At 33.7% G+C, this 12,039-nt stretch overlaps 1 protein-coding gene across 4 annotated transcripts in view; it reads left to right on the forward strand.

The window, feature by feature from the left end:
- ZFYVE16 (zinc finger FYVE-type containing 16) overlaps nucleotides 1-12,039 on the forward strand; it is a 43,367-nt gene that overhangs the window by 26,004 nt on the left and 5,324 nt on the right. For all 4 annotated transcript variants that reach the window (XM_016210357.2, XM_016210358.2, XM_016210356.2 and 1 more), the window contains 7 exons: nucleotides 2,442-2,524; nucleotides 3,281-3,385; nucleotides 3,767-3,914; nucleotides 5,661-5,741; nucleotides 8,563-8,725; nucleotides 9,820-9,925; nucleotides 10,847-11,014. In XM_016210357.2, coding sequence (XP_016065843.2) covers nucleotides 2,442-2,524; nucleotides 3,281-3,385; nucleotides 3,767-3,914; nucleotides 5,661-5,741; nucleotides 8,563-8,725; nucleotides 9,820-9,925; nucleotides 10,847-11,014 — 854 coding nt within the window. The remainder of the gene's footprint in view (nucleotides 1-2,441; nucleotides 2,525-3,280; nucleotides 3,386-3,766; nucleotides 3,915-5,660; nucleotides 5,742-8,562; nucleotides 8,726-9,819; nucleotides 9,926-10,846; nucleotides 11,015-12,039) is intronic.

Consider the following 12,039-nt stretch of genomic DNA (forward strand, 5'->3'; position numbering starts at 1 on the left):
ATGGTCCAGGTATTTCCAGTGTTAAACTTTTTTGAATTCCCACCCTTTCTTTACCCTTTTTTTCTTTAAAAAATAAAATAAAATACTTGTTTTAGAGAAAGAGGAAGGGAGAGGGAGAGAGAGAGAAAGAAACAAACATCGATGTGACAAACATCCATCGGTTGCCTCCTATTTGCTCCCTGACCTGGTATCAGAGCTGTAACCTGGGTATGTGTCTGACACGAATTAAACCAAGACCCTCTGGTGCACTGGACACGCTCCAGCCAACTGAGCCACCAGCCAGGGCTCTCTAGCCTTCTTTTCAAGAAGTAATTTATTTCTTGCATGTGAAGTACATCACATCTAATGAAACTTTATAATTTCATTCTAATATAATTTAATAGGTATTTTTTTGGAGGAAAATTAAATGTAGGGAAGTTATAAAGTGTCTATTACTATTTCAAAATGGACAAATTCAGTGAAAAAGATACTCATTAAATCCCTCTATTTGGCAAATATTATTAAACTGTGATGTTTTTTGGGGGGGCAGCCCTTATCATTTAGGATTTAAATATGTGATGCTATTAAATTGTGTAAAAAGTAACAAAATTTAACTTTTATCTCAGGTTTTGTGCTGTGATCCAAAGAGCTTAAAAATTTAAATTCTGAGCCAAGTGTTACATCCATTCAACCTAATAGTTTGTCTCTGAAATCAAATATTTAAATGCTATTTTTATGGAAGGTTAGATCAGTATACTAGGTAATCTTAAGTAATTGTGGAACATGCAGTCTGTAAATTTGGCCTGTATTACTTCTAGATACTAAGTCTGTTTTTCACACACTGAAAGGAAAATCATGGAGCAACATTAGGGACTTCTCAAAAGATATGCAGGGTTTGGACCTGCAAAACTATGGTAGCTGTTTAGTGGTGGTGAGGGCAAATCAGCAGTTATACATAGAAGTTAACTAGTTTCAGCTCTTTTTTTCTGAGTTTTTTATGTTCTACTGGATTATAGATAGACTGGCAATTTGGTGTTATTGGTGCCCTTGCCTCTTTAGAAGTGAACTTGGAAGTGGGGTGTGTGTGTGTGCGCGCGCTTGTTTATATTATTATAGGGATAATGTGCTTATGGAAAAGTTAATGACAGAAGTTAGAGTCCCATGATTAAAAACTGAAAGTAACTGTCTGAAATTAGTAATTTTCAGATTGGGATTGTCTGTGCTTTTATGTTGAAATCATTTGGTTGGAATATCATTAAATGTTGGATTAGATGATTTATGAGGTCCCTTTGTAACTGACAGGATGTTATTCTAAGCCATAACCTTTTGAAAATAGTGTTTGAAATAAAATTCCCTCTATCAAATTACAGGGATGCTCCCTGATTCATAAGAGATGAAGTAAAAAGTTAGCATTTACCTTAAGCATATCATTTATCATTTTAATGTCTTTTACCATTAATTATGTCTTATGTTTTTCTAGTCTACATCCTCTGTCCTCCAAATAACTTAGTTATCCTTTTAAACACTACAAAAATGTTTGTAATAGCAGAGATGTGTATTACCCTGACTTAAGTTTTTAAAATAGATAATGCCAGGTGTGTTGTCTTAGAATTTTAAGGATGTACTGTATATTTATTTGTATAACAGATGTTAGAGAGGTTTGTGTGCTCATTACCTAAGCTGAAGGTTAAAAAAATATCTGCTTTTTATCATCCTAGAAATAGTCTCACCTTCCATTTTTCACCTTCCTTTTCTTCCAGAGGTCCTGCTGCATTGCCATCAAGTTATCTTTTTCTTTTTGGTATGCAGTATTTATAGTGCCCTAAAGAGAGAGAAAAGTCATTAGGTGACAGGCTCCATGTCCCTTCTCCTTCTGCATTGATTTCTCTGACTCTGTGTGCTCCTTTTATCATGCTGACCCAAGAACTATAAAAGTTTACTACATAAATCCACAAATTAGCACAATTGAACATTAATTGTATGTACATGCCCTTAAAATCTTTAATTCTTCATATTTCTCTTTAAGTTCAGAACTTTATAGGGGGCTCTAGCCAATTATAATTTTCCAATCATAATTTTATGGAAACATATAGCAAAAAGATTAAATGCCTTGGAATCAGGCAAGCCTAGTTTCAAATCTGTTTTACCAGTTATTAACTTAGTCATCATAGGCAAGTTTATTAACCTCTGTGTCTCTGTTTTCCCATTTGTAAAGTAGGGAGAGACATACTTGCCTCATCGGGTTGTTATAGGGTTTAAATAAGACAATGTATGCAAAGTTCCCAGTTCAGTGTAGCACCTAGTAGATACGCAGTATGGGTTAATGTCAGCTCTCATTTTCCCCAAAGAAATGAATGGGGGGTATTTATTCATACTGTATGAAAATAAGAATTAAAGGTAATAAATCCAAGATTCTTTTGTTGTTCTTTTGAAAGTAACCAGTTTTTCTTTCTTATATATAGTATACCCTGCTCCTCTAACAAGTATCAGAGATCGAAAACCTCTTTTTGGAGAGATAGGACACACTATTATGAACTTACTTGTTGTGAGTAATTGAACTATTTTATTAAGTGTTCTTGCATTATTACTTTAAAAATGTACTTAGTAAATTTTACACATTTATGCTTTCCTGTTTTAATTTGGCATATTTCGTATAGTGAAAGTTTACTCATAAATAAATTCTAGTTCATTTAACATAAATGGGATGTTTTGAATGAATTGCTTTTTAGAACACATTTCTCCTAATTTATATGTACTTGATTCTAATTGCCTTTCAATTCATCCTGCTGGGGTGTTTACATATGTAATGTGGGATGTTGAAACTTCCAAAGATTTAGTAAAAAATGTTAGTAAAGCCAGTAAGTTTGGTGACTGTGAGCAATGTCTGGCCTAAGTTTTCTCATTTGCTTTAGGAAGGATTAGAATAGACAGTGTCTCAGGTTCCCTCCCACCTCTGATTTCTATAATTTTGTGTTTTCTTGTTACCAGAGAAAAGTATTTCAGTGGACATACTTTTATTTATAATTTTCAGTTTGAAGATCTATATGGAAAATCTTTAACTAGAAAGAGGAGATCACCCCACATACTGTAGAATTCTTCCTGAGAATGGTATTCTTTATTACTCTTGTGGAGTAGCTGGAAGGATTAGTTGCTTTTAAGTTGGTACTGTATTTTAGATGGCATTTTCACAGTTATGTATCACAAGTCTTAAAATGATGAATACTCTTAAAGGATTTAACGAGTGGGTAAATGTGCATGGATAGTAGTGTAATGTTTATGGAAATGTCATTATTTTATGTAGGACCTTCGAAATTACCAGTACACCTTGCATAATATAGATCAGCTATTGATTCATATGGAAATGGGAAAAAGCTGCATAAAAATACCTCGGAAAAAATACAGTGAGGTAAGTATAATTGCTTTATTAAAGATTTGAAGATAATTATTGAACATTAGATTTCCTTAGAAGTGTGTCAGATTAAACTTGTTTGTTTTGAATCATATTATCTAATACATAATGGCAAAATATATTAATTTTTAAATTTTAGATTTGCTTCCTAATAAGGCACTTGTTTAATTCTATTCTTTCATCTTTTTTTCTTACTGTTTTATGTACTAAGGTGATTTTATCTTCATACATTTGTTTCTATCACATTATTGGGGAGTTTTCCAGACCAAAGCGTGATAATTATGAAGCTGGTCAGAAATGTGACACTTTGAATTAGTGTAACTGATAAAGGCATACAATGGTAGAAGTATTTCTAAATGAGTGTGTGTTTTTCCTCAGGTAATGAAAGTAATAAATTCTTCTAATGAGCATGTCATTAGCATTGGAGCTAGTTTTAGTACAGAAGCAGATTCTCATCTAGTCTGTATACAGAATGATGGAGTTTATCAAACACAGGCCAACAGTGCCACTGGCCACCCTAGAAAAGGTGAGTGTTGGTTCCTAGTGTTGATGCATTAAACCACCTCAATAGAATTTTTTTCAAAGGGGAAATATATCTAGGGTGTCCCAAAAAAATGTACATACACTTTTAACAGCTAATAGCTGTTAAATGAAAATGAAATGTATCTTAATAAACACTGCCTTTATTATTATTCGAAGTGTGTGTGTACTTTTTTTTTGCGACACCCTGTATATTTTACTTATTTGCTGAATTGATGGTGATAAAACATGCTTTAAAATTTTATCTTCACAAACATGTTTTAAAATTGCTTCTAATTTGTCTTTTTCTCTTGGGCTACATTGGGTTTAAAGACTTGGAACATGGAATAGATACCTTCAGGCTTAGTATGACCTATATGGTGGGAGTCTTTTTAAAAATTTTCTCATTTGTTTCTGGAATGAGATTTTTTTCACCTTTGTTTGCTCTTTGTTCCAACCCTCTTAATTAGGGGAGCACAGGGTAGATAAGAATGGAGAATAATTTATAAAACTGTAAGTGGCTAGGGGTATAAAACTGATAAAGGTGGTAGAATACATAGCATGTCTGAGCGACATTACTCTCAGTTCTCGCTGAATGGCCTCAGTGACTGCTGTGATTACCAAACCCTTGCAGTAGAGGGCCTTAAAAATGTAAAGTTAAGTGGAAATATGTATTCCATAAAATGAATGCATTATTATAAAATAACCTATTTAAAATAGTCTGGCATCTGTTGGCTAATAAAATTTTTTCTTCTGATTATAAAAGTAATATATACTCATTTGTAATAAGTTTGGAAAATATGTTTTAAAAAGAAAAATGCCAATATATGACCATTGTTGACATTTTTACTGTATTTCCTTTTTATATTAATATGTAAAATAGATGATTTTATACTGGATATTTACACTTTGTGCTTTTTTCACTTACCATGTCACTCATATTGTTGATATTAAAATTTAACAACTATTTAATATTTGTTGAATAGGTATATATTTATGTGGTATAAGTTCAAAAGGTATAAATATTTATTGTACAAAGTCTCTTTTCCTCCCTTCATCCTCAGGCTACCCTCTTCCCCTCCCTTAGGCAACCACCCCAGGGTTCTCAGTTTCTTGTATATCCTTTCTGAGACACTTTTGTTTGTATGTATATTTAAGCAAACACACACATACCTCTTTCTTCTACTTTTTTTTAAACAAGTCATAATATTTGTTTTGTACTGCACCTTGCTTTCTCTTTTGTTAACACATTTTGGATATTATTCCGTGTTAGTATATAAAGAATTTTCACATTCCATATAACTTTCCACTTTATATGTGTACATCATTTAATTGTCCCTTATTGATGGAGATAACTTTTACCAGTCCTTGGGTATTTATAAAAATATACTGTGAATAACCTTGTATACACATGCCATTAATTTCTGAAAATGGAATTGGTGCATCAAAGGATACATGTATTTGTAATTTTAATAGATAATTATCAAGTTTTCCACCCAGAGATTGTTCTGATTTATACTCTTATCAGTAGTGGATGTTCAGTTTCTCACACCCTCTGTGACACAAACATTTTAAATAATACACTTGTTGATCAATTATTAGATACAAACATTAAATTACTTTTATGCAGTTTATCTTAATTAGCTTTCTAATAATGTAAGTGGTAACTGTGCCATGCTCCACATTATACATTTAACAAATATCATATAAAATAGAGCAGGTTAAAACATAATTGTTGTATTTCTTGAATCAGTGACAGGTGCAAGTTTTGTGGTATTCAATGGAGCTCTAAAAACATCTTCAGGATTTCTTGCTAAGTCCAGCATAGTTGAAGGTAGGAGTTTCATCTTTAAGATTGTTTTAATGTAAAGATGTTTTCCATTTCTTTTTGAAACTGTATTTTATATTTATATAAAAGAATATATATAAGTTATAAGGCATAGTACCACAAATTTCTGTGAAATCATTGTGCAGCTGAAGAACTAGTACATGACCAATATTTGGGTCTATTTATACCTTCTTCCTTCTCTCTCCAAAGATTAACTACTAGACTGAATACTGTTTATCATTCTCTTAATTTTTTTACACTGTATTAACATATGCCTAAACAATATATTGTTTATTTATGCTTATTTGGGAGATTTATAAAAATGATTTCATTCTTCACATAGTCTTATGGAATTTACTATTTTCATGCAACATTATGTCTCTAAAATTTATGCATGTTGTTACCAGCAACTATAGTTTACTCATTTTCAGTGCTAATAAATATTTTATCTTGTGAATGTATATCTTTTATCTTTTAATCATGAACATCTGGGTTGGTTCTTTTTTTTTGCTATTATGAACAATGGTGCTAGTAGCATTTTTGGTGTGAGTCGACATTGGGCACATGTCGAAGAGTTTCTCTAGAGTATTATCTCCAGGAGTGGAATTTCTTGGCCAATAGATTGGAAAATGTTCAACTTTACAAGATATTGCTAAATCGTTTTCATTATATAAGATTTCCCATTGATCTACATATTCTCCAAATGTATTCTCTGGCATACTACTTAATTTGTGTCAGTCTGGTAGGTATCTCTGAATATGGTCATAATTAGCATACCCCTAATAAGTAGAGCATCTTATATTTGCTGGACACATACGTTGTCTCTTCTGTGAAATGCCTGTTCACATCTTTTGCCCATTTTTTTATTGTGTTGTAACTTTTTCTAACCGATTTATAGTTGGTTTTTTATATATTGTAGATTTCTTCCATCATTTTATAGTGTCTTTTAAATTGGTCTTCATTTTAATACAACATAATTTATTAATCTTTTATGGTTAATGTTTTTTATTTAAGAAATCTTTCCATCCTGTGGTTAAAAAGATGTTCTGTTTTGTCCCTAAAGATTTATTTATTTATTTACTTATTTACTTATTTATTATTTTTTAAAAATATATGTTTATTGCCCGGCCGGGCATGGCTCAGCGGTTGAGCGTCGACCTGGGATCCAGGTGATCGGGGTTCGATTCCCGGTCAGGGCACATGCCCAGGTTGCGGGCTCGATCAATGACTCTCTCATCATTGATGTTTCTATCTCTCTCTCTCCCTCTCGTTCCCTCTCTCTGAAAGCAATAAAGATATAAAATAAAATTAAAAAAAATATATATATATATATGTTTATTGGTTTCAGAGAGAGGAAAGGAGAGGGAGAGAGAGAGATAGGAACATCAATGATGAGAGAGTCATTGATCGGCTGCTTCCTGCATGCCCCTGGGGATAGATCCCGCAACCCGGGCACGTGCTCTGACTGGGCGAATCAAACCCTGATCACCTAGATCCTAGGTCGACGCTCAACTGCTGAGCCACGCCTGGCCGGGCTGTCCCTAAAGATTTAAAGTCCTGCCTTTAATATACATGTAAGGTGTAGGGATCCATTCACATTTTTCTGCATTTGAATAGAAATTGACCCAGCATCAGTGATTTAGTTCTCCCAATAGGAGAGGTTTTTTACTTGTACCACTTCTGATATCAAATGTGTGGGCTTTTTTCCCCTCACATCAGTTAATTTTCTAGTTCTCTGACACCAACTGGGTGACCAACAATTCGATTCAATTCTGAAATTACCCAGAGTTAGCACACACCCCATAGGTTAAGGGCTCAGTCCCACAAGACTGCCCCCCACTTCAGATGCCACTTAGAAGTCTGGGGCCTCTCATACTTTTGACAAACTGACTATAAATCAGAGGATCCTATCACCACCTCCTCAGGTTAAAAAATTTGTTAGAATAGCTCACAGAACTCAGAAAATACTTTATTTATGTATACTGGTTTATTATAAAGCATTTGTAAAGGACGTAACTTAGGAACAACCAAATGGAAGATAAGCATAGGACAGAGTATGGGGAAAGGGTCATGGAGATTACATGCCCTCTCTGGGTATACCAATCTTCACATCATCCTTCTAGCACCTTGATGTATTTGCCAGCTCGGAAGCTCCCCAAACCCTAATATTTATGGGTTTTCGTGGAAGTTCCATTACATTGGCATGCTTGATTAAATCATCAGCCATTGCTAATTGAACTCAACCTCCAGTGCTTTTCCCTAGTTCTAGTCCAAGGATGCAAAGTGACCTTCACACAGAGTCTTCTGGTGCCCCTTCTTTAGTGTCTTGATCCCAGATTCCAGGACCCCCCAGACTGTTATTTCTGGCTTCTTAGGCCAGTAGGGCCATTGCAGGCTTAATGGATCACCATGTAGAAATTGTCTGAAGAAGAGAGCCTGGACAATTGTGGGCTCACTTGTTGAGTTTTCCTCTAGGTATCATGGTATTGCACTTCCTACTGTCTACTGTCTGAAACAGTTGCCTCATATATTTTTGTTTAGTTTTATGGCTGGTTGGTATGAAAGAGCTAGTTTGGTATCATAGCCAGAAGTGGAAATATTTTTAACAATTTATTAAATTTTTTTTTACCATTAAAAAACAAATCTTTAACTTTGTGTAATAGTTTTATTTCCTAATAGAAAACAACCATTAAAATGATGTAACAGATGATTTAAAATATATCTTGCATAGAACAAAATACATTTGTATTTTCATACAAATTTTATAGCTTAGACATAAAAATTGATATTTAGTAAAATAAACGTGAAACATAACTCTCATTTTTAGATGGTTTAATGGTACAAATAACTCCAGAGACCATGGATGGCTTACGGCTAGCTCTACGAGAACAAAAAGACTTTAAGATTACATGTGGGAAAGTTGATGCTGTAGACCTGAGAGAATATGTGGATATTTGCTGGGTAGATTCTGAAGAAAAAGGAAACAAAGGGTAGGAACTTTTTGTTATTAAAATGTAATTGATTTGATGGAAAGGGGAAGGATAAAAACATCTTGTTAATAAAAAAATATTTTATGAATATAGAATTATACCATGAATTTCAGTGCTTATACTTCAGTTAATGAATTCAGTCTGTTTTTTCAAACATGCGCCTAACTAGCATCATGTGTGTGTGCTTGGCCAGGATGCTGTAAATTATTGAAAGGTGGTCAGTTGGGAGGGGGCTGAAGACAAAATGTCCATTGTGTAGCTGTGTGGACAGGGCTGAGAAAGGCAAGACATTTTTTCTGTGGTATGATACCTATTTTTGTCAAGTAAGTAAAGGATTCCCTTTAGTTGTTTATTCTGTTTTATATTGACTCGCTGTAAATACAAACAGCTGAATTTAATATATACTTTAGAGGCCTTACAGAATATTACTGCCATTCCTTCCTCTTTTCAGTTACCCATTTTCTTCCTGTTTTTTTTTTTTTGTTGTTGAGAATGGCTAAGGGGTCTGGAGCAAAGAATGAAGAAGAGGGCTAATGCTGAAGGATTCTAAAATAGAATTTTTAAAATTCATGAGACAACTTTTTTTTTTTTATCTTCACCCAAGGATATTTCTTCCATTGCTTTTCAGAGTGGAGGGAGAGGGAGAGAGAGAGAAACATCGACGGGAGAAAGCCACATCGATTGGTTGCCGCCTACACACACCCTGACCAGGGCCAGGGATCGAGCCTGCAACTGAGGCATGTGTCCTTGGCTGGAACTGAACCTGGGACCCTTCAGTCTGTGGGCTGATGCTCTAACCACTGAGAAAACTGGCTAGGGCATGAGACAGCTTTTCTGTTAGGGGACTATTTAAGGTATTTTAAATCTCAGGTCTGAATTGGTCATATGAAAAAGTAGATATAATTTGCTACACAATCAAGAAATCTTGGTAAATGAATATAAACTAGTTTTAATTATTTTGTATGTAATTAAACTTCGTATGTATGAATTTATAACTTTCATAATTTTTCTCATTCTATTTCAAATCTAATAACTTATTTCATAGGAAGTGCCTTAGTAGTAATAATTCTGTTGTATTATGTTTTATTCTGTAGTGTTATTAGTTCTGTGGATGGAATAACATTACAAGGATTTCCAAGTGAAAAAATAAAACTGGAAGCAGATTTTGAAACTGATGAGAAGATTGTAAAGTGTACTGAGGTAACTGAGAAAGGAGTTTCCCTTCCCTTTACATGCTGTGTTTGGATATGGTTTTTGTTTTTTTGGCAGATTTTGCAGCACTCAACCTCTGAATGTTTAAGTACAGCTTATTACACTTTTTACATTACACTGTGAGACATATTTCTTACCAGACTTCCTTTTATAACACCAAATTTGGATTTCCATAGTAGTATTTATTTCAGGCTATTGTATGATGCCACTGCCTGCTAGCTTACAGTTAAGTTTTGGCAGCATTGCCGTATTTGTTTATACAGAAATGTTTTTTCACTATATTATTTTCATTTTTCTCTTATTTTACAAAAATTAAAGTATTTTATTGATATCAATTTATAATCACTTATGCAAGTTATTTTTAAATGTTTCTTTTCTTTTTCCGTTTCTTTTTATTTTTAAGAAAGGTATATGAAATTATAGACCCCTAAACCCTTAATCTACATCCATACTTGCCCTCATGCTACCTCTCAGGTCCAGGCAATCATTGTTACTTATTGCGTATGTATTCTTTGTGATTTTTATGCATGCACAAGATAGAAACTATAGAGGATGTAGAAATTACAGAACATTTTTTTGTTCAATCTTAACTTTATTAGGATGTCCTTATAGAATGGTGATCGTATAGGGTAGATTCATTAATGCCCTTCTCTAAACTGAGTTAACAAGGCTCTTGTTGCTACAGGTTAACTTTAGGCAAAAATAGCTAAGTCATTTCCAAATTCCATAACCTTTGGTTTTAAGTAACTTATAGTATAGATCATGGTGTATGTAAGTAATGCTCATATATATTGCTCTTAAGCTAGTGAGTTTCATGGCACTAGCATTGGAATTTTATTAATAAAGTTGAATTAAAATTAGCAATTTTTGCATTTTTAAATCATGACTTCCTAATTAAATACATTTCAGGTGTTCTACTTTCTGAAGGACCAGGATTTATCTATTTCAGCAAGCCGTTACCAGTTTGCAAAAGAAATAGCCATGGCTTGTAGTGCTGCACTGTGCCCTCACCTGAAAACTCTGAAGAGCAATGGGATGAATAAAATTGGCCTCAGGGTTTCCATTGACACTGATATGGTGAGGCATGTTTCTGTGATGTATTTTTGAAATGAATATCATATATTAATCAAAAGGTTTTCTGTTAACCTTTTATTTTGGGGTGAATGAAGACAACAGAAATTTATTGAACATCAAGGTGTGCATACACTTTATGTACATTATCTCCTTTACTCTCCACAGTGGATCAGCAAACTTTTTTGGTAAAAGGCTAGACAGTAAATATTTTAGGCATTGTGGGCTGAATGATTTCTTTCACAACTACTCAACTCTTCCATTATAGTGCAGAAGCAGCCATAAACAGTATGTGAACTGACAAGTTCTCTGTGTTCCAGTGAAACTTTGTTTACAAAAAACTGTGGGCCAGATTGGCCCTCAGGCCATAGTTTGCTGACACCCCTGTTCCACAACAATTCTTCTTGACAAGTAGGTTTTTAAATTTATTATTCTGAATAGATTCTGTATTCACATGATTTAAATATACTCTAAAAGTGTATATATAACAGAATCACCTCATTGAACATTTCCAGTGATCTATGTAATTGGCCTCTTAACTCCTGGCTACAGTGTAAATGATGCCCAGTAGAGCTGTGTAAGGTAATAAATAGACTTGGAGAGACCTTCCTATCCTTAACTCCAAACCCTTTAGTCCACCGCTGTACTCCCTCTCATTCTTCTTTCCTAGTGAGGCAATCAAATGTTACCCATTTCTATGTATTATTATTTGTGCTTTTATGCATGCACAAGCAAATAAGTGTGTCCTTTTCATTCCCCTCCTTTACACTTTTTTTTAGCTTGCTTTTTTAACTCAATATATCTTAGAGATATTTCACATTACTGTATATTCTTTTTAAGGTGCATAGTAGTAGTTTATTATATAAATGTACTCTAATTTATTTAACTAGTTCTTATGCCAGATTGGGACGTACTGATTGACATTTAGGTTATCCACAGTATTTTGCCTTTGCATAAGTGTATCAGAAACATTCTTACAATTGTCTGGTCTAAGTATGTACTCAATAGGTATTACCATACTGTCTCAAATA

Source organism: Miniopterus natalensis, chromosome 3 (assembly GCF_054644295.1).
Source record: "Miniopterus natalensis isolate mMinNat1 chromosome 3, mMinNat1.hap1, whole genome shotgun sequence".
NCBI lineage: Eukaryota > Metazoa > Chordata > Mammalia > Chiroptera > Miniopteridae > Miniopterus > Miniopterus natalensis.